We start from the raw sequence: 23,134 nt of genomic DNA, 5'->3' as shown, positions 1-23,134 counted from the left end.
TTGCCAAGCATCTGAATTTTAATCATGTGACCAAGGGGATTCTGCAATGGTCATAAGCATGAAAAACTATCATAAGTCGCTTTTTCACTGCCACTGTAACTTTGAATGATTCCTAAATGAATCGTTATGAGGACTACCAACATAATAGCAGTATAAAGGAATTAATGCATCTGCCTCAGTTTTAATTCCATAGCACATCAAGAGTGAAAAAAATATGTATAATTAACATATTTACTTTTATTTGTATGCACATATATAAAATCATAAAATGTTACTAGTTTTCTCCCTGATTAATTCCTGAGTTTTAGGACACCACTGAAACACAGCAGTTAAACTCTGAACATTTTAGATATGAATAATCCTGTCAATCATCTGTGACATGATTGTACATGTTTCGCGCATGTCAATCATCAATAAATGTCAGTCTTCCAGGGCCTTCATTCCTCATCCACCGCCGGTATCTTTTCCATCGAGGATCCATTGCCATTTTTTTCTTCAGCTCCTCCTCTTGCTCTTGTTTATAAAGCTAAAAAGGGAAGGTTTAATGAAAGCCACATCAGTCTGCAATAGATACCTACACAAACTCATTGCAAATTTCAGTGCAGACACATCACTTTCAAATGAAGACTCGTCCATATATCATCAGGTATTTCAAATAAGATTATTCTGAGTTACATAACTGTTGAGTGAATAACTGGTTCTAGAACTCTGCTTCCTGAATTACTATCTTGTGTTTATAAATAGTGAATAGCAATAAGCAGAACAAACAGCTTTTAAAAAACGTCTCCATTAGAAATCTATTAACTAGACATTATAGAAACGAACAAAAATGTACCTTATGAGACTATAGTGACTATGCATTTATTGTGTATTATTTAAAGAGAAAGTGACCTTTCTACACCAATGAAAAGTAGGAGACTATCTGTTGCACCTTAACTGTCAAACCCAGATAACAATTGCACTGTGGATGATAAAACATTAAACAGCTTGCCTCCAGAGGTTGTGAATGCCCTAACACTGGAAGTCTTTAAGAAGATGTTGGATAGCCATTTGTCTGAAACGGTATAGGGTTTCCTGCCTAGGCAGGGGGTTGGACTAGAAGACCTCCAAGGTCCCTTCCAACTCTACTATTGTATTGTATAAACCTGTGGTTCAGTATAAATCTATTAGTAATTATTTGGGATTTGCTGGGATTTGGGATTATTTATAATTATTTGGGATTATTTATAATTATTTGGGATTATTTATAATTATTTGGGATTTGTTGGGATTTGCTGAATGAGACCAATGCTGTAAAATTGTGAAAATCATCTCTATAGTTACTCTCCAGGCCTAGATTATGGGGGGAAGGGGGGGTTACTTCTCTGGTGCCACCATCACTCACCTCGTAATTTTCTTTTATCCAAAGCTGCCGTTCAAGAAAAGACTCTCTCTGATGATCTTCCAAAGTGTCAAATTGGGATTGTGACATTTTCATATGTTTGCGTATAATGTACAATTTCTCTTCTTCACCATACTCTTGCCTTTTGATATTGAAAGAATAAATCCACCAAAAATACCACGCTATGTATTTGCACAGATAAAAAGGTGTTAAAACAATTTGAAAGAAGAGAATGTCAGAGATTCGAGGTTTCTGGTAGCCACCCTTGATATCTATTTTGGTTTTTATTACCTTTTTGATAATTTCTTCTTCTTCTTTGCGGATTTCTTCCTTTGATCGCCTGCTTTTGCCCTTTTCTTTGGCTCTGTTCAATAGCCCCTGTTGCCTAGCAATCTCAGTAGCTTGTATTCGATATTTTGGCATAGTTGCTAGGTAGTTGATAGCTTCATTGTAGCTAGTCCGCCAGCTGAAGAACTAAAACATGAAATGGCAAGTTCAAATTTATCTACAGTTTTAACTTTTGAGAATCCTTTAACCTTTATTTTCCCCATACTATTTGGTCTAAATATAAAATTCACTTTGTTGAGTGTGTTCTTTTTGCCTGCATAAGTACAACCTTGTTCATTTCGTATTTTCTGAAATTCTGCAGCTCCTATGTATCTAGAGGTATGAGTCACGACATGCAATTTTTAAGGAAATCAAATACATTATTTTCATGTGATACTTGCTTGTGTTTTTATCACATTCTCTTTTTGTTCAAACATGGACAGATAATCCTCACCAGGCTGAATTGCAGCCATTATGTGAGGATTACCTGACTACGTACTTTTATACATAATCATGTCATGACAAAAAACAAAGAAATGTGTAGTGATCTGAGGCTTTATGAATCATGATACACAAGTTCCATATTAATAAATGACACAATTCCCAATATGTGGCAAGTCTACATACCAAATTACAGATAGTTCTCAACTTATGAGCCCAAAATTTATGTTGCCAAGTGAAATAGTGAAGTGAATTCTGCCCCTTTTTCCAATCTTTCTTGCAGTTGTTAAGTGAATCACTGCAGTTGTTAAATTAAATTAAAGTGAATTTGGCTTTCCCATTGCTAGTCAGAAGGTTGCAAAAAGTAATCATATGACCCCCCCAACCCTCCACCCCAGAACACTGCAACCACCATAAATATGAGTTGCCAAGCATCTGAATTTTGATAATGTGATCATGGGGATGTTGCAATGGCCATTAGTTTGTAAAACAGTCATATGTCACTTTTTTCATTGCTGTTGTAACTTCTAATGGTCACTAAATGAACTTTGTAAGTCAAGGACTGCCTGTATGCACTGTGTCTTGACCAAAGAAAATCTGCACAAGAACAATGTTACAGGCTTTATTGCTTGCTATTCACATAAAGAAGAAAAACACTTAGCATATTTACCTTGGCCTACTGAGCTGTAGCATGAAGGGAGAAGTAATCAATTCCCTCTTCCCCATGTAGGCTCCCCACACAATGGGCACTAAAGAGAGAAGGAATTTTCCTCACCTCCACCCTCCAATTGGAATTCTGGATCCAATACCACACAGTATGTCCAAACTAGAGGAGAATACTGGAACAGGTAGGATATAAGCATGCAGTACTTACCTGAAATAAAGAAATGGCACACACAGTGACAAGAATCACTATTCTGACATCCACCTTGGGTGCCAATCTTCTAGAATAATAGTGATAGTAATGGCTGTAATACTCCTCAGGATGATCCAGCATATAATCATAATCCTTACGAGTTTCTTCATCCTGAAAAAAGCATTGGCAGTTTTTAAAATGTTGAAATATTTCATTTCAGAATGAAAGAAAATAAATTGTATGTCGGTATAAGTAAATGCTTTTTAATGTAGTTTTTATGGCAATTATATATCTATCATTGCTGATTTAGCAATTAAACTGTCAAAACAAATTAATTATATTTATGCAATAAAACAAAACAACTAAGAAAGCTGAATTTAAACAAAGCAATACATTTTCTTTTACACACAAATGAAAAAATACTATGTACTTTCAGAATAACATGATAACTCCATGGCTGGAATGTTTCCTTAGGTAAGATAAAGGTCCCAATTATGTTGACTAGAGGACATACATATATATTTGACAAATTGCCTGATGCTTTTACAAATGTCTGGCAAGGAAAAGTTTGGTAGTTCATAAAATGACTGCAATAAATAATATGATCAATCACAAATTATATCTGAATGCTTCCTTCCATTCCATGTAGTCTTCCTGAAGGGTACACTTTACCACCCCTGCTTATATTTGTCTTTTTTACCCAAAAGACTTCCAACCAAGCCACTAATCTCTAACCATCCATTAATTTTATTTTCTAAAATAAAATGTTTATTTTTCTAGAAGAAAGGAAAGCACTGCTCTTGAATTCATTTGCTTTGAAGACTTTTAGCAACTGCACTCGCACAACTCAGAAATCCTCTTCAATTTCCTCACATATTACTTATAGTGTGATTAGACAACATCATGTTACTAGTTTTTTGTCCATACTGAACTTAATGAAAGAATGCCCTAGCTCTTAAAATATTCGATGTACTGAAAGGATAGAGAAATTACAGAGCATCTGCTAAGTTTCCTAAGATTTCCATTGCAGTTATTTGGATGAAGAGCTGAGATACTTTGTCTACTCATGGATCAATTTACTATTCCTCATCTGATGCAGATGAAAAAGATTTATCCCAACCTTCACATACCAAAGAGGTCTGGTTTTGAAAGAACTGAAACTTCTCCACTCTTGCACCTAACAACTAAACAGATGTACCCCTCCCCCTTACATTCAAGAATAAATGAAATAGAGAAGATGCTTCCTAAAAACTGAAAGCAAGGTAAAGATTGCTCCTTTTTACAGCAAATCTCAACACCACAGCCTTTGTAGAAAGGCTGCAAATACAGAGGGAAGCAAAGAAATACACAAAACACTAAAATTTTACTGCTATGTACTCATCATCCAGATTTTTAAGACATTGAAAATGGAAAGCCCTTTTTTAGAGATACTTTAGAAGAGGTATAAGAAATAAGGGATAGAAAATTGATTTAAAGATCAGACCACTGCCATTCATCTTGGTTACTTTCCCAAATATGAATGACAGTTACTCTTTGCTCATTTCAATTTTTTTAAAAGTCTCTATTGGAGATGGAAGATGTTGAATACTGTATGGGACTTGCTTTTTGTCATGTTACAGATAAGTAGGACTGGAGAAATTCCACCATGAAGCTATCGCCCACTCAGTGTTGAATTTATCTTAAAAGAGGAAGCAGGAATATTTCTGATAAAATTGATTCCTAAATAAAACTTTTTAAATATATGTATTACAACCACTGTATTTTTATAGTCCTCAAAGTCAAGCATTACCTATATTTAATAATTCAAAGGATTCTTTACTACTCGAAGTCCTTCATGGACTGGTTTGCAATTATCTAACTTGGCTGAAGTTTTTCTTAAAACATTCTCAGTCCTCATCCAACATTTTGAATGGTCTTAAAAGCACAATATAATTGAAGCTGGAGAGAAAAAGTAAAATTAATGATTTTATTTGGATTTCAGCCTATCCAGAAGGCATGTTTTAATATATGATAAAATCCTCAACTTGGGTTTTGGGGACCTCTAAAAATAATGCTCATAACTCATTTTTTCTAATCTTGTCAAGTTCAAGGGATTTTCATTTCATGGCTGACTTTCATCATTTTTAAATATGCTAATTCAAATTATTGGAAATTAATGATGTTACTGACTATCTGTATTTTGTCATTCTGTACACTGCCTGGTGCAATCTAAAGAGCTATTTTAGACTCACCCATGAATCCTGGCATATCACAAATATGATACCCTACACTTGTTTGTTTGTTTTAAGTCACAAATCTCTTGCTGCATAAAGTTTAGAGGACAGGATTACTTTTACACCTAAATTGCGTGTTTACATGAATACACCTCTTGAAAAAGCATATATAGAAGTGGTGGGATTATACAATGTCTCTAGGACATCTCCAATTTATGACAATTGTTCTTCATTGCTAGGAAACATTCACTTCAAATAAATGATCTGTCTCAAAGCCCTCTTCTTTGAAGTTCTGTTTCTTTTGAAGTTTGAGGATGAAACTTAACCTTAAATTAGAAGTGTAGACACTACTAAAGTACATGGGACACTTTAAACACCTGCATGACGTGATGTGTTATTTCCCATCTCAAATCCTAATGCTGACATTTCAAATATTCAGAACATAGAAAAGCCTCAAAGGGATTTAATTTTAAAACTTTTCTGCAGGCTCCCTTCCTGAAAACTGTGGTGTTGAGACAAGTCAAAGATTTGTCTAGCCCAGATGTTGTCTGTTACTGCTGCTAGGCAAATGCTCCTTGAAGCCCGCGAGTATAGTACAAAAGAACCCATCTTCCCTTCTTGTTGTCCCTAAAAGCTGGTACCAAATATAGGTAGTCCTTGACTTACAATAGTTCATTTAGTGACCATTCAAAGTTATAATGGCACTGAAAAAAGTGAGTTATGATCCTTTTTCACATTTATGACTGTTCAGCATCCCCATGCTAACACGATTTACATTTGGATGCTTGACCGTTGACTCACATTTATGACAGTTGCAGTGTCCTGGAGTCATGTGATCCCCCTTTGCGTACTTCTTCTGACAAGCAAAGGCAACAGGAAAACCAGGTTCACTTAACAACCGTGTTGTTAATTTAAGAATTGTGGTGATTCGCTTAATAAATGTGACGAGAAAAGTTGTAAAATGGGGCAAAGCTCCCTTAACAAATTTCTCACTTGGCAACATAATTTTGGGGCTCACATGCAGTCGTAAGTTGAGGACCACCTGTATACTGCTTCTAATGCACGACGGTTCCATTTATCGGTAACTGTCAAAGCTGATTGTCCCGAAGGGGCTTTTTCCCCCAAGAGGCAACTGGACTTTCTTGTTTTTGTTTGAAGATGTTTTGCTCTCAGCTAAGAAGCTTCTTCAGCTCTGACTGGATGGTGGGGAATGGAAGGATTTCAAGATGGCTTTAGGTTAGATTAGAATTCTTTATTGGACAAGTGTGTAATTGGACACACAAGGAATTTGTCTCAGGGGGCCAGAGGGACACAAAACATTATTTCTAATAACGCATGCTGGATAATTGAGAAAGCCGAAGATTTATACTCAATGAAGACAACTGGCCATCCCGTCAAGGAGTATAAATCCTTCCATTTCCCACCATCCAATCAGAACTGCCTCTTGGATGAGAAAATGTCTTCAAAGAAAAACAAAAAAGTCCAGTTGCCTCTTGGTGGGTAAAAAAGCCCCTTTGGGGCAACCATAACCTGGAGGACTGAAAATCTCCATAGACATTTGCCAAAGCTGAAGGCTTTTCCTGAAGAAGCCCTATTTTTTAAGCTAAAGCAGGACAAATTTCTTGATTTTATGGGAAAAGCAAGACTGCTAGATTAGAAAAGACTTGTAACATGATGCAACAGAGCGCACTCTCTCTCTCTCTCTTTTAGTTTTGACTTTAAGTAACCTTTCCTAATTTGACACCTGTGGGTCTGCCTAGCCCTGGCATCGCTCCATTAACATGGCACTACACTTTGCATCATCCCCAGCCAGCCCGTACAAGCACAGCGACTGGGGACGAAAGGACCTGCAATTAAAGGAAGGAAAGAAGAAGAACCCAGCATCCTAAGGAAATACTCCAGAGACCCGAGCAACCAAGGCCACTTCTATCCCTGAGTCCTCCATATCGGCGTCAGCCATTCCTGGCCCCCTCAACAGCTGCTCCATCCTCTCTCAAGGCGACCGGCGGGAGGAGATGCGCGTTCGCGGGAAGGGGAGAGGGAGCCGTGGGGGATCTTACCGGAGGCATCCGCCCAGGCCGGGAGGAGGGAGGGGGCGGTCCCGGCCCCACTCTCTCACCTTGAGGGTCTCGTAGGCGGTCGCGATCAGCAGGAATTTCTCCTGAGCGGCCTCGGCTCCTTTGCCATCCCGGTCGGGTTCCCGCTGCCGATCCGGATGGTAGCGCAAAGCCAGCTGCCGGTAAGCCCGGGCGATTTCAGCCTTGCTGGCGTCTCGGCTGACCCCCAGCACGTCGTAGCACACCAGCTTGCCGCAATACAAGCCTTCCACCAGGGCTTCCGCCGGCCGCGGGCACAGGCACTGGAGGGCCCACACCAGCAGCAGCGGCCAGTGTCCCGCCCGCCGCCGAAAACGGCCCCGGGATGTCGGCGCTGCCGCCATCGCCGCGGCCGCTCCCGGGAGGCTTTCGCCGTCAGGCCTGGCGGGCGAGACGGCCGCAACCTCCGCCGCTCCTCCTGGTCTCCTTTCTGCCCCGCCGCAGCGCGAGCCTAAGGGCGGGGCCAGAACGTTTAGACGTGGACAAAGCGAATAGGGCTAGGCGAAGCTGCCACCTTACCTTTCCCCGAACCGCCCGGCGTCAAAAGGGAATGGTCGGGAAGGAAGAATAATCGGCCAATCGGCGAGCGGAGGGAGGAGTTCGCAGGCAGAGGCGGGATGCCGCGCGGCACAGGGAAGAGATTAAAGACGCACGGGGCGGGGGGGGGGAGGCGGGGATAGAGCGACCCGAGCGGGCCAATGGAATCGAATGGATGGGGTTTAGAGGGAGGCGCCTATGGCATGGGAGCGACACGTGGAGCCGCCTCAGCCAATAGATGGGAGAGAAAGTGTGCCAAACTCCCAGATGAAAGAACCAAAATCAATTGTATATAAAATGAGGCGCCCAAGAATGTGGGCAGTGCTTTTTTTAAAATAATTGATTGGATTGTGCTCGACTCTTAAGGATCACTTAGATAAATTTTCTCCAAGACGACTGACGGACTGTCTAATCTCAGCATGTAGGTTGAATAAACGACAGTATACAGCTTTGTCTCATTTTCTGCGCAGACTGCCTTTTTGACCTGCAATAGGTTTTTGCATGAGGACAAGGAGATGATCTGGGATTCCCATTGCACGGCTTGACACATTTACACGATCAAAGGCCTTTCTATAATCAGTGGGCACATATTAACCTTGATTCTGGTATTCTTTGGCTTTCTCAATTATCCAGCGTGCATTATTAAAAATGTTTTGTGTCCCTCTTCCCATCAGAGACAAATTCCGTGTGTGTCCAGTCACACTTGGCCAATAAAGAATTCTAATCTAATTTAATCTAATTTAACCTAACCTAATCTAATCCCATCTTGAAAGTTGGGCTTCTCCCTTTCTATGCGTGACTCTATTTTGCATTGGGTGATTCTAAGCATTATTTGGCTAGCAGGTAGAAATTATGAAGGCATACTGCTGAGTTTCCTTTCTTTGGTATTGGTATATAGATTGATGTCTTCTAAATCTGTTGGCCACTGTTGTTCACTAGACGTGGCATAGTTTGGTTGGATCTTTTACAGGTTCCTCTGTTACTTGCCATAGTTCTGAAGATAATTCTACCAATCCCAGAAGCTTTCTGATTTGATAATGACTGCAATGCTAATCTAATCTGATGTTCTAATGCTAAATGTAAGCAAATATCTTCCAATACATCTTGGATGTTGACATCTTTAATCCTTCCATCTTTATGCGATGTTTGTAATCAGTTATTATCTGTTGATTAGAATCCTACAAATTCAAGGTTGGAACAAATTCCAGATTTCAGTCAAGATCTTTTGAAAGACCTTGTTTTCTATGTCTGCTTCCATCTTTAACGTCTTTACAGGTATCATTGTAATACTCTTCTGGATCTCTTCTAACAAGTCTGAAACTCTCTTCTTTCCTGAGATGTTTGTCTTTCATAGCTTTGGTTTCTCTTTTTTATTTATTTTTTGGCTATTTTCATAGTTTGTTCCAATATCCAGTTGTTTTCTTCTGCTTTTGGGTCTTTGGTAGTCTCTTTTCACATTCATCCTTAGCAACATTTGTATTTATTCCACAGTTCTCATTCCCCATCAAGGAAGTTCAAAACTTCAAAATGATTCCTGATGTCCTCCTTGAAAATGGTAGGTATTATGCTCAAGTTCATATTGTAAAAACAGATTGGTTTTCTGCTCCGTGACTTTAACTTTCAACTTGCAACATGGGTAATTCCTGCTTTGTTCTTCAAGCAGCCCCTGACCACATCTTTTTGTTATAACTGAGCTCTTCCACTTCCTTGTGCCAGTCATGTCATCTGTTTCATTTCCAAGTACTCCATTTGGTGCTGTCACTCATCCGATGACAGTGATAGCAATTAAGAAATATTTGGATTAGGAGACATTGCTGAGTCATTCTCTTTTATTTCATTTCTTCAATTCAAATACATTTTCCTCTGTATTTCCAACTTTGGCTTTCCAGTTTCTAATGAAAAGCAGCACATCTTGCTTTTATGTTCTGTCAAGTTCAAACTGAATATAGCATATTGAGTGCCATCCACCCTAAGGGGCTCATCATCCTGCACTGAATTATCAATAACTTCATGTTGGCTCTCCATGTGGTTTTCTTGGTAAAATACAAAAGTGTGGCTTATCATTGTCTTCTTCCGTGAAATGATGCCTTTATTGTTGTTACTAAAAGAATGATCTGCCTCCAGTATCTTATATCACTGCTATCCAATATAGGTGTTTGCTTACTTTAGCTGGTCACCTGGGAATGACACCTTTGGTGTCATGCCTTGGGGTTTTTAATCGTGCTGGAATAATATGCTTTGGACATATACTTCTGGTGTTCTCATCATTCCTGACATTGGATGACAATGAACATTTATGGAAGATAGGGTATTTTGAATTATTTTAGGATAGGTTTTTCCATCCTGGACCCTTCAGTTACATTGACAGTAACTCCCGTTATCTGAACAGCATGGCTAATGACTATGAAGTCATTACTGCTCTTCTTAAATAGCATTGCTCATTTGGAAGGGCAAAGTTCCCTTCTGGTGAGGACCCTTGTAGAACGCTTTTGCTCTATTCTCCTCTCCACACAGTGAGTTCTTGGGAGGGGAGTGGCAGTTTAGACTCCTCATCTTCTAAAACCAGTGACAGCTGTGTCTCCTTGGTACCAGGCAGCATAGCTTCCTCTGCCTGCAATTCCCGAATGGCTAAACGACACAAATTGATTATAATTTGTACTGATCATAATTAATTATCCAAAATAGCACCTGTTTTCTGGACAGAACTAGAGGCCCAAGGATGCCGATATATGGGGCTGTCTGCTTTTCTTTCCAGTTCCAGAGATCTTCCAAAGATAAGTACATGATCAGTGATGGGGGCCAGGAAGAGTGTGGGATTCAGTGGGATAGGGAGCAGATTCAAGGTATGTGAGGGACCTGGTTTGGTGGGGGAAAGTGTTAGATACTTCCCCTCTAGTTGCTTCAGGACAATGGCAGTTTTCACTCTGGTCCTCTATTTGCCGGCGGGAACACAGAGGCTCCTGATTGGCTGAAGCGCAAGACAGCTCCCCTTTAAAATGGAGCTGTCCAACCCTGCATTCAGTGGGTGCCTGTACTTGACCAAATAAAGAGCTATTGTTATCTCTAGCCTTTTGTGCCTTTCATTACCCGATCTAACATTGGCGACGAAGGTGAGATTGGAAGGCAATTAGGCAGACAAAAGAACGAAACTCACTGACAAAGAGAAGAGCGAAACTCACTGACAAAGAGCTGGTCACAAGGCAGCATTCCCCCCGGAGCGCAGGAAGGCATCAACAGGCCATTACGAACCCAGAGAGAAGCACAATGGCCACCTATGCCCAACTGCCTCCGTTCAACCCAGCCACGGATGACTGGGACACATATCTGCTGCGGTTCGAGGTTTTTCTGGAGGCAAACGATCTTGGCGGTGTCCCGGAGGTCCAGAGAAAGAACCTGTTCCTGGGTTACTGTGGCCCCGCAGTCCTAGAAACTGCCAAGAACCTCTCTTAACCGACGCCGCTGCATGCTGTCTCCTGGTCAGCGTTGCAGCAAACCCTGAGGACTCACTACACCCCGAAACCATCGAAATACGTCCGGCGCTACCAGTTCAACATCCGGAACCAGATGGAAGGCAAGTCCATAAACAAGTATATCGCAGCGCTCCGGAAAGCCGCAGCCCATTGCGAATTCCACGAGCTGGACGACCTCATTCTGGACCGGATAATACTGGGAGTCCGAGACCGGGGCCTGCAAACGAGACTGCTGGCGAGATCCAACCTCTCTCTCCAGATCGCTCTGGATGAGGCAAGGGCTGCCGAATCAGCGAACAAGTCCATGGAGACCCTCCAGCGGCACAACGCGACTGCAGAGGCACCCAAGAGTGCCTGAGTCCACTGCGAGACAGTAGAACCAGAGAGCTCCGAGAGCAACGAGGAGAGTAGCCACCGCATGTGCAGCAGCCGCACAGCCCCGGCGCGAAAATTCAAGTCGCCCGGCCTAACCTGTGCTAGCTGTGGAGGCGACCACACCAGAGCAACCTGCCGGTTCCGAGACGCGACGTGCCAGCAGTGCGGAGAGGAGACATCGCCAGGGTATGCCGCAGCGAGTTCCCTGCGACCACCGGTCGCCCCGAGAGAGCTGAGAAAGGACCAAACCGGAGGCAGCGACCCAACCAGAGACACCTCCGGAGGTCAGAATCCGATGATCAAGTGGCCAACCTCACCGCGTCTGTCTGGGGGCACTAGGGTCACCACCAAAAGCCATACGTCACGGTTCTGGTGCGGCACATCCGAACCAGCCACCCCAGGAAGCTAAAAATCACCGTTTTCCTCGAGGGCGCCCCTTGCGAGATGGAGATTGTCTCTAACTATTATCACATGGCCAGTGTTGAAACGGACAATCCCCAAGACCCGGAAGAAGGATCTCAGAAGCCCTGACGTTCGCCTTCACGACTACCAGGGCAACCTAGTCCCCCTCGTTGGTCAGGGCACGTTCACGGTACGCTACAAGCAAATCACGAAGGAGCTGCAGGCAATAGTGGTCTGGGACAATCTCCAGAGCCTATTTGGACTGGACTGGCTTCAGGCTCTAGGGATGGTCGTGGCCGAAGTGAACACCCTGAACGAAACAATTTTTAGGGAGTTTGAGGACGTTTTCGCCTCCGGTCTGGGTGAGTACAAGGGGGACCCCATTTCCTTTAGCCTAGACCCCAATGTGGCCCCAATTCGGCTCAAACCCAGGAGAGTGCCTTTCGCCCTCCGACCAAAAATCAATAAAGAGATAGACAAACTCGTGAGCCAGGGGATCCTCGAGCCCGTCGATTACGCCCGCTGGGAGACACCGATCGTGACCCCGGTCAAGCCTTACGGATCTATCAGATTGTGTGCCGATTACAAATGCACAATCAACAAGGGGTTACAACAAAGCGCGTACCCCGTATCCGTAGTCCAACATTTGTTGCATTCCCTCAGCCCGGGAAAAATATTTGCAAAACTGGACTTGGCGCAGGCATACCAGCAGCTGCCAATAGATGGCGCTACGGCGGAGGCCCAAACCATCGTAACACACGGGGGGGGGGCATTCAAGTGCAACTGCCTGCAATTTGACATTAGTATCACCCCTGGGCTGTTCCAAAGCATTATGGAACGACTTTTACAGGGGATACCAGGAGTCGTCCCCTATTTCGACGACATACTGGTATCCGCCACAAACGAAGCGCAACTTTTGAAATGAGTTCGCGCTGTATTAGACAGAATCCGGAACAAGGGTCTTTAAAAAGGGAGCTGTCCGACCCTGCATTCATTGGATGCCTGTACTTGACCAAATAAAGAGCTGTTGTTATCTCTAGCCTTTTGTGCCTTTTATTACCCAATCTAACAGAAAGTAGCCCATGGCCTACAGGGAACCCAAGGGATGACAAGTGGGGAAGGGGATGCCTCAGGGGATGGGAGAGGTATTGAAAGGCCTGGGGCAAATAGGATGTGCCTGTGCTAGATCTCCCAGATGTCATGTGAGAATAATTAGACCCATACCTGAAGAATTTTAACTAGTTTAAATTATCTAGTTTCTATCTAAAGTATGTAAAGATTCTAGACTACTCTCTTGCTTGACCCTTCCTCCCAACTGTGCCAATCTCTTTCCAACATCAGGGTCTCTCCCACCCAAGTCACCCTGTGCTCCACTTAACGACTGCATCAGAGAGAGGACAGGTGGGAATCATTAAGTGAGGCAATTATGTGGCAGGCTCCATTAGTTGAGGATTATCTATATGGCCACTTATTTTGGCTATCTTCTGTTCTTTTTCTCCATAAAATATGGTTAAGCCTAGGATTATTGATTGATGGTTGATCAATCAATAATCCTAGTCGCATGAAAGACATTGCACAAATCATTTATATGTGTAGCCGGCACAACCTTTTTGGATATGAGATTTTAATCCCAGTGGTGAACTAACAAGGAACAAAAGCCAAAAGAAATTCCTTTTGCCCCTTTCTGCTTCAAACCTGTGGTGGCCTAACTCAGACAACCACATATCCTTGAACCATTTAGTTAACAGACTTCAGAAAGTGTATAGAGATGAACTACGCAAATCTCAAGGTGAGTCAAGATAGTGAAATACAGCAGCTATGAAGATGAGAAATAATCCACAAGTAAATACTAGCAATTTATGGCTATAGACAAAATGCTATATGTAAGATACCTGCTATATATTCTTGCATTCTACCTTTACCATCACTTACTGGGATCGCACATGTATGAACATGGACAGTGCCTTTCTCTATGTCCCAACTGCCTTCAACTAATCCTGATAGAATGTCTCCAATAGCATAGTTAAGTTTGCAAGACAAACTGCACAGGATATACATTATATACTATATTGCAAGCCTCTAGAACAGTGATGGCGAACCTATGGCACGCGTGCCACAAGCGGCACGTGGAGCCATTTGTCAGGGCACGCAAGGAAAGCCTCCGGACGGTCCCTGAAGCCTTCGGAACGCTTAAAACCACCCTCCGAACAACCCAGAAGTCACTTCCGGTTTGCTCGGAGGGTGGTTTTAAGTGCTCTGAAGGTGTCAGGGAAGCCTCCGGACGGTCCCTGAAGCCTCCGGAGGGCCTCCGGGGGGGCGGGGGAGGCTCTTTTCGCCCTCCCCAGGCTCTTATAAAGCCTGTGGAGCCTGGGGAGGGTGAAAAAAGCATGTAAAAATTGGGGGGGGGGTCACGCGTTGTGTGCGCATGCGCACTGGGGGATCGCGCGTTGCATTATGGGTGCGGCACACCCACACACGACCCCCCTGCGCTCCCCCCACTTGTGGCACGTGAGCCAAAAAAGGTTCGCCATCGCTGCTCTAGAAACATCGTAACAGTGAGATGGGCAGCATAAAAATTTAACAAACAAACAAACAATACACCAACATTGCTTTGCATTGCAAGGATTTTACTGCCTGGAGCTGCTGGCTCTTTTTGAATGGAACACCCTGCATTCTTGCAAGAGATTTCTAGAAATACATAAGACCTTTCTTTACATAGAGTTACCACATTTGTACTATTGCAAAACCTGGATAGCTAGATGGCAATAAAATGAGTTTTTCACCATCTAGTAGTCATAAGGACTACATTTTATATCCCATGCTTGCTAGGACATCAACAGCAGCCACATTTTAGAGATCTAAAACGACTACTTTCCTAGCTGTCTTAAATATCCCTATTTTCCCTTTATAAATTTACTAGCTGGATACCCGTGCTTTGCAACGAAACTGTGATCGGGAAATGCAGGATAAATCCGTTTCACTCCAGTTCAAACCGTTGGCTCAGTAGTGATTGAAACACATAAGGGAATATCGTTCCCGACGCCTTGAGTCCAGAAGCAGTTCCATTGGTGGAAGGCGTAGACATGTTGGTGAGATACCGATATTTAGTACTGTAAGGAGCCCCAGACTGCTCCTGAGTAAAGAAGTGGAACGTCTGCCAGTTTGAACTAAGGTAACTAAATGTGAGGCAACTGGCAGTCAGAACAGAGTTCTTTTCAAGTGGGGAGGGGGAGTAGAACTCCTTAGCATCAGAGCGTAATTATTGTATTAAAATACTAATGATCTGATGGTCATTTTGAAAAATCCTTTCTTAGCGAGCACCTAGAAGCCAAGAGAAACGTACATCTCAAATTTCAAGTTTGTAGGCTTTACGGTTTTTGTGATGAGTGAGTAGTATTTAGCTTTATATGTATCTATAGATATAAAAAAAATTTGAGCAGAAAAAAGGTACAGTACATCTCTGCTTGAAGATTGTTTAACTACGTACCTGGCCCCAATGGATAGCATACGTTTAGGAGGCCTGTGCATGAAACTTATCTCAGGTTTTTCTAAAACCAACCTAACTGAACACCTTTCAAGGTAGGGATGAGTCAGCTTGTAAGAAATACCTTCTGCAGATAGGGGGAGAAACTCATTAAAAAAAAAAAGAATGCTTACCCTTTCTCCACCACCCCTTTTGGTGGTGGTGGGGAACGTGTAGGAGTGTGTGAGTGTGTGTGTGTGTGTGTGTGTGTGTGTACATATGTTGCCAATCATGGAGGTCAGCATGGATTCAGGTAATTTCCTATATATATATATAAATAATTTCCTATATATATATAATTTCCTATATATATAAAAAAATGTGCCTTGGCTCCAACAGTTACGTGGAGCTGTAAGCTTGGTTCGCCAAAGGAGACACCATTGTAGCTGTGTAGGTAGTCCAAGGAGGAGGTGGTTAAAGAGAAGGAGCTGGACACGATCGCCGCCCCGTTCTTTTTCAATCTATAAAAAGTAAAAGTAAAAAAGGCGGAGAGGGTGGAGTGCATGTGTGCACGAAGCCGAGGCAGGCAAGGAAGAAGAGATTTGCCAGGTTACTTAAGCTTTGCGTGTCTCTCAACTGCGGTTGGCGTTTTGAGGGGAGAGTCAGAGGAGGGAGGAGAAAAAAAATCAACCATCGGCCTCCCCCCCACCCTTGGACGCCTTTCTCTGGCAGCTCAGTCGCGGGGGGAAGCCTCGAGGAAGGGGCTGAAGGCCAAGGAGGACTGAAGCCCCCACCCCGGTTGCCTTCTCCTCCGCTCCCTTCGGCTCCATCGCCTCGCAGCCCAGAGCGAGGAGAACTGCCGGCTTAAAGCCGCCTTCTCTCTTCCCAGCTGACAACATGGCTGCGGCCGCTTCTGCAGCCCAAGACGAGCAGAGTAAGTGGGGGTCCGGGGCGGCGGCGGGGAGGGGAGGACATTGTTCGTGCGGATCCGTTGAAAAGGGGGCGATCTGGCCTCCTCGAGCGTGTGAATCCTTTCTTTTAACGGATCGGCTTAAGCGCGTACTCCGGGCCTTCGGGAAGCACCCCTGGGCCTTTCTCGGGGAGGGTGTAATTCCTTCCCCCTCCCGACTGGATGGGTACTTTCCACCTCGGAAACGGGAGACCTTTACAAAAAAAAGAAGAAGAAAGACAAGGAGAGAACTGGGGGGTGGAAGGCTGGTTGTCTCCTAAGCGATGCAGGATCGGGAGAGTGGGGAGAGTGAGGAGGAGCCCCGGCCATTAGGCCTCGGTTGTGCAGAGTCATATTAGGAAATGGACCTTAAAAAGCTTCAGGAGGATAGAAAGAGGGGACGATCTCGTCCTCCGAATTAGCCTCTTCGGTTACTGATTCTCTCCCTCTCTCATTCTCTCTCTCACACACAAATCTCTTCTTCCTCTCGCGCCCCCCCCCTTTTAAAGATACGTGGGTACGGGCGCTTTGGGTCACTGTTTTGCACACACACACCATCCCACACATCCCTTCCTTTCGCCCCCCTCCCCATTTTAAAGATATGTGGGTACAGCGCTTTGGGCCACTGTTTTACACACACACACACACACACCATCCCACACATCCTTCTCTCGCCCCCCTCCCCATTTTAAAAATATGTGAGTACGGGCGCTTTGGGTCAGTTTTACACGCGCACACACACACACACACACACACACACACACATCCCTTCCCCCCCCCTTTAAAAGATTTGCGGGGTATGGGCGCTTCGGAGATCACTGATACATACACACACACCACACCACACATCCCTTCCTTCTCTCGACCTTCCCCTTTAAAGATATGTGGGGACAGAGAGTTCGTCCTTGCGAGGAGGGGGGGATTCCTCCTTCCCCCCCCCCCCGGGGGGACCCCTTCACTGGAGGAAATTCCAGATTGTCTTCCTCCTCTCAAAGTCGGATTCTTAAAAATCTGGTGGGAAGCGCAGGCCCCGCCGTGACTTTGCTTTTTCTCCGGGGATTAAGATCCGGCCTTGGGAGAACCGTGCGGGGTGTTTTTGAGTTGGAGGGCGGGGAAGAGGAGAGGCCCTCCGCCCTTTGCAGTGCCCAATTTGGCGACGGCCGGTCTTTCCGATGTGCCTTTACACCCTCGCCCTTAGTCCCCCCCCCCCCCCAAATAGGAGAAGGGTGTTGGGTATTGCAAGTGCAGAGGGTGGCTTGGCCGCTTCGAGGCGGATTTTTGCCGGTTCCGTCTCGCCGTCCCTCTTGGCCTTTCAAAATGTGGTGCTCCCACTTCCCACTCCACATCTAAGGTATTGAGGCCTCGCTCGGTGAGGCGTGGTATGGCCGGAAAATGCTTCTTTGTGACAGGAAATGACTATAGTCTTTGCCACTGAGGCAAGCTTGAGAGTGTGTGTGTATGTATGCATGCATGCATTCGTGCACAGTACATAAATAGAGGTAGTCCTTGATTTATGACTACAATTGAGCCCGAACTTTATGTTGCAAAGCGAGAAATGTGTTAAGTTTTGTCCCGTTTTGCGACTTGTTTGCCACGTTTCTTAAGTGAATCACTGCGGCTGTTAAATTAGTAACAGCCTTGCTCAGTGAATCTGGCTTTCCCATTGACTTTGCATGTCAGAAGGTCGCAAAAGGGGATCACATGACCCCAGGACACAGCAGCCGTCATAAATATGACCCAGTTGATAAGCATCTGAATGTAAATCACATGACCGTGAGGAGGCTGCAACAGTCATAAGTGAAAAATGGTCATGTCACTTTTCAGTGCCATTGTAACTTTGAATGGCCGCTAAATGAACTGTTGTAAGGCGAGGACTAGCTGAACATATGGATACATACCAAAACACATGCACATAAGTGTGTGTGCACTCACATATAGGGGTGTGTGTGTGTATGTAATATATATGAGTGTGTAATATATACAAAGAAGTATGGTATCAAAAATATACTTGTATGTTTATATTACACACACAAAGTGTCAAAAATGTGCAGTTATTTATTGCAGAGTTCAAGAAGGCTAGGCATATTAGCATACACGTGATCCTCGACTTACAACAGTTCATTTAGTGACCATTCAAAGTTACAATGACACTGAAAAAAAGTGACTTATGACCATTTTCACACTTGTAGTAGCATCCCAAGAGTCATGTGATTTACATTCAGATGCTTGACAGCTGGTTCATGCTTATGACGGTTGCAGTGTCCCCAGGTCATGTGATCCCCCTTTTGTGACCTTCTGTCATGTAAAGTCAATGGGAAAGCCGGATTCACTTAACAACAGTGTTACTAAATTTAACATTGCAGTAATTCACTTAAATGTGGCGAGAAAAGTTATAAAATGGGATAAAACTCACTTAACAAATGTCTACATAAATTTTGGGCTCAATCGGGTCGTAAATGAAGGACTATCTGTAGTAGGCCCCTTTCCTCAATTTTATATCCACAATACAATCCTGTGAAAGAAGCTGGATTGGGAGTGGCCCAAATTCATTTGTGTTCACAGGTACTTGTATATATGTAGGGAAGAGGTACTAATGAACGTACAAGATTATGCAATAGTTTAGGAGAAAGTACCATTGCACTCGATGGAATTAAATGTTTTTGGAGGAGGAACAATTGCACTTTAATTGCAGTGTCTTTGATGTTTGGATAAAGCATCCCTGTAATAATGTTTTTGACTTCTTTATTTGGAGTAGATATTATCCAATCTAGTGTAGGTAATCCTTCTCTTTAAACTTGCATGATTTTACGCCATGCCTGAACAAAGAATGTTGAGAAATTTAGTGATACATATGAATGATTGTAGCTTTTTCAAACCTGTTGGCCATGATTCCTAGTCAAAATCTACTCTGATTTGGAATTGTGGTCATTGTAGTCCATTAGGGAGGAATCAGGAAGACTAGTTTGGAGAGCATGAAAGACAGCACAACTTTTCTGTTTGTTTATTTCCAGAATTGTTAAGAAAACACTTCTTTCTCCTGTTATCTAATTAGTTTAAGTAAATGTTTAAAAGTCAACATCTATTAGCCTATACTAATAAAGGATTCTAATACTATAAAAATATTATGGCTGTGCAGGACAGCCCTGTCCATAAAGCCTTGTGCAATTAATTTAGTACTTTGCAAGACATTAGATTACATCCGGTACCACCTGCATAGCTAAGATTTAATCTGTCAAACCAGTATGAACATGATGAGAGAGCCTGCTTCTAATTCCTTCACATATTGGAGGTTGAGGGCGAAGGACAAGAAGACTGTCTTTTTGGATGTAATCCTCATGTTGTATAACTTACTTGTGGTGCTTCATGCACTTTGGAAGATGATTTCAAAAAAATATGCTTTGCTATGCTTTCAGTTTGAGTTACCTGTGTATGATTATGGTTCATCCCACAGTTAGATAGATGTTCAGACTGGATTTGACATTTTTATCTACCTTCCCAAAGATCTGCGATAGGCATATGTTAATTGTATTATTATTATTATTATTGTTGTTGTTGTTGTTGTTGTTGTTAGTAGTAGTAGTAGTATTAGTATTAGTATTTATTATTAGTATTAGTATTACTTTGTTATACTCTATCCAATGTTATGCACTGGGCCAGGCTACAAAACTGTAAATAAATAAAATAATCATTAATACATCTATAGATGTTGGTACCCCCATGGAAGTATGTCTGTTTATGTAGACAATTGGGAACTGCTTGATGCTTGTAGTATGAGTACTTTAATCTTTAATCCTAGCCCCAATATCAAGAAACTATTATTTCAGTATATAACTGTATGCAGTAAAGATCTTAAAACAAAAGGAAAATATATGTGCTATGCTATTAGAGATTTGGGACAACAGTGGTGAAGAAAATCTTTACACTTGGATTGTGAAGTTTGGAAACCTGGAACAACATTGGTGGAGAAAGATGTTAACTAGGATATGAGAAAGCCTTGGGGGAAAAACTGGGGAAGGAAATCCTTATATTTCCCCTATTTTTTCCATTTTATTCTAAGCCTATTTCTATCCACATGATAGGTCCCAGAATGTGTCATTATTCCAATGGTAGAGGAAGAGGGATATTGCATTTGGAAGTCATCCAAAGGGTTTTCTGCCTCCTCTTAAGTTTATTTTCTACTGATATTTATTCTCTGCTCATGCATTGATTCATGGCACTTTTCACTAGAGATAGTCCTTGAGTTACAACTATTTGTTTAGCAACCGTTCGAAGTTACAGTGACACTGAAAAAGTGACCTACAGCCAGTTGTCACACTTAAAACTTACAGCATCCCCACATGATCAAAACCCAGGTGCTTGGCAACTGGCATGTTTCTCTAGCAGGTGTCGCTTCCTGGGATCATGTGATCATCATTTGCAACCTTCCCAGCTGGCTTCTGACAAGCAAAGTCATTGGGGGAGCCGAATTCTCATAATGATCTCATGATTCATTTAACAACTGCAGTGATTTGTTTAACAACCATGGCAAAAATTGTAGAATTGGGTGCAACTCATATAACAACTGCCTTGCTTAACAGTTGTTAAGAATTTCTACAAATTCTGGTCTCAATTCTTGTAAGTTGGGAATGACCTGTTCCTTCTTTTGTCTATTTATCAGATCAGTATTTTCTTCCATTTTTGAAAAGTTTCCCATATTGCACTATAGCCCTTTATTTTTCCTAGAGTGAGCGGGGCAACTTAGCTTCATTCTTTCTTTTAAAAATTAATCTATATTTTTCCCTGGCTCAAGGTATTTTATTGCTCAAACTAAGAAATAAGTTAGACATTGTCTCAGTGTTTGATTGAATAAAAACAGATAAAATGAATAAAAATAATAGGATTCTCTTTTGAAATTAAAAATAATATTTTAAATAATACACAATTTAAATAATTCCCTGAATTTTTTTCCTATTTCTACAACCACACCTTTCACTCTGTGTATTTGTAATTGTTAACATGTCATGCCTTTAACTGAATAAATTATAGGAAGATTTAGGCTGTAATACTGTTTTCTCCAACCGTGCACTAGACTAGACAGTATTCTCCTGCTATGGTGGTTACAGGTTGTCCTTGCTAAGCACCCACAGTTGGGGTTGTCAACCTGGTTGCTAAATAGAAAATTACATGAGTGCAATTGGATGTATAATTTTACTTTCCCTTTGGTCTTTAAGTAAAACAGTTGCTAAGTGAATTGCTACTGAGCTTACAATTTTGCTGTATTGTATTAACTCTGCTTGTCGCAAGGAAAAATGTGTGCTGGTTGTGAAGCACATGAATAGCAATCATGACTGCAGCGGTCATAAATGCACACCTGTTGCAAAGCACATGATGGCTACTGTGTTGTTGACGGATGCCGCAATTGTAAATGCAACAATCAGTTGCAGAACTATTTTTTAAGTACCATTGTAACAACAGTTGCTGCATGAGGCAATCAATAAGTGAGGACACCCTATTAACTATATGGTTTCATGCAATACAAGTTGAAGTACTCTACAGTATATATAGAAAATTCCTGTTGGGTAAACTTGCCATAATTTGTCATAATTTTGTACAGTTTAAAATTTAACAGTTGGTTTTGGTATATCAGTGGGAAAAATGAAAATAAGTACTCATACAATGATTTTGTTGCTGAAATATGGTTTTATGCTAATTTGTATGGTCAAGCTAGAGTTTCTGTTATATCAAAGTTTTGAAATATAAATTACTAGTACAAGCAGTTGGAAGTTTAGCACATGTAGATGCTATATGAAACTGAATATATTTATATATATTGAAATGTTATATAACCAATCTCAGATTTAAGATTCATTTTGTCATAAACAAACAGCCCATATTTTGTTTTTTCATACTCCTAGAATGGCTAAAATAAAACCTTTTTTCTGTTAAGATTACAATAGAATAATTTATGTTTGCATTACTCAGATCCATTTATGTTGTCATTTTGCTCTTTTATGATTACCATCTTGTGTCTACTGTGTTGGAGAACTTTCATTTCTCTTGTCAAGGAGAACATTGTGCCTTGGAACACGTGTGCATGCATGCGCATGCATACACACACAATTGTGAAACATTCAAATTTCCCTCCTCACTTTAACTAGGATATTTTGTTTTCTAGATTAATGCTATTAGATTTTACATACCATATTTATTTTCTCCCGTACTTTTCCTCTTATCAGACTTAATAATTTTAATTTTTAAAACCAACGTGTATTCTGTTTACTTTTGAATAAATTGATTACATAATGAAATATTTCCTCTTACTGTATCAAAATATATTAGAAGTCTCTGAAATCCATTTATCCTGATTTGTCATTAAAAAAATAAGGAAATTAGGTCTGTACAGGGTATTTTGACTGGGTTTGAGTTCACTTTCAAATGACCCTGGTTTCCCTTTTCACATCTGAAATTTGGCTTGGAGTAGTACTCTCTGGTTTGTGTCCGTCTTAGATTAAGTAAGGAATAAATGTTTTTTGTGTTTATAATCCTCCCTGGATGTCACAGCATGATACATTGAGCAATTCAAGGTAGATTGTGTAAACTACCTCAGAGTAAGACAGTTTGCATTTTTCTAATTATGGCTGAGAT

General features: G+C 42.0%; 2 protein-coding genes across 4 annotated transcripts in view; one reads left to right on the top strand and one right to left on the bottom strand.

Moving 5' to 3' along the window:
• Window positions 1-217: 217 nt before the first annotated feature.
• DNAJC25 (DnaJ heat shock protein family (Hsp40) member C25) lies at window positions 218-7,885 on the bottom strand. Its single transcript, XM_081943562.1, has 4 exons — window positions 7,338-7,885; window positions 3,024-3,176; window positions 1,385-1,855; window positions 218-526 (listed from the first exon to the last, which is right to left on the bottom strand). Exons 1-4 carry the CDS (start codon window positions 7,656-7,658, stop codon window positions 404-406), a joined length of 1,068 nt encoding a protein of 355 aa, XP_081799688.1. The 5' UTR covers window positions 7,659-7,885; the 3' UTR covers window positions 218-403.
• A 7,902-nt stretch (window positions 7,886-15,787) lies between these two features.
• ECPAS (Ecm29 proteasome adaptor and scaffold) overlaps window positions 15,788-23,134 on the top strand; it is an 88,390-nt gene continuing 81,043 nt past the window's right edge. The window contains exon 1 of one of the 3 annotated variants that reach the window (XM_081941601.1): window positions 15,788-15,874. In XM_081941601.1, the coding sequence (XP_081797727.1) occupies window positions 15,841-15,874 (34 nt within the window). In that variant the 5' untranslated portion in view covers window positions 15,788-15,840. Of the gene's footprint in view, window positions 15,875-16,025; window positions 16,496-16,678; window positions 16,698-23,134 lie in introns of those variants that run through there. The other 2 variants (XM_081941600.1, XM_081941602.1) reach the window with 2 other exon arrangements.

Source organism: Natrix helvetica (assembly GCF_964273705.1).
Source record: "Natrix helvetica genome assembly, chromosome: 2".
Taxonomy (NCBI): Eukaryota; Metazoa; Chordata; class Lepidosauria; order Squamata; family Natricidae; genus Natrix; species Natrix helvetica.
This window is presented reverse-complemented; position numbering and strand designations above follow the sequence as displayed.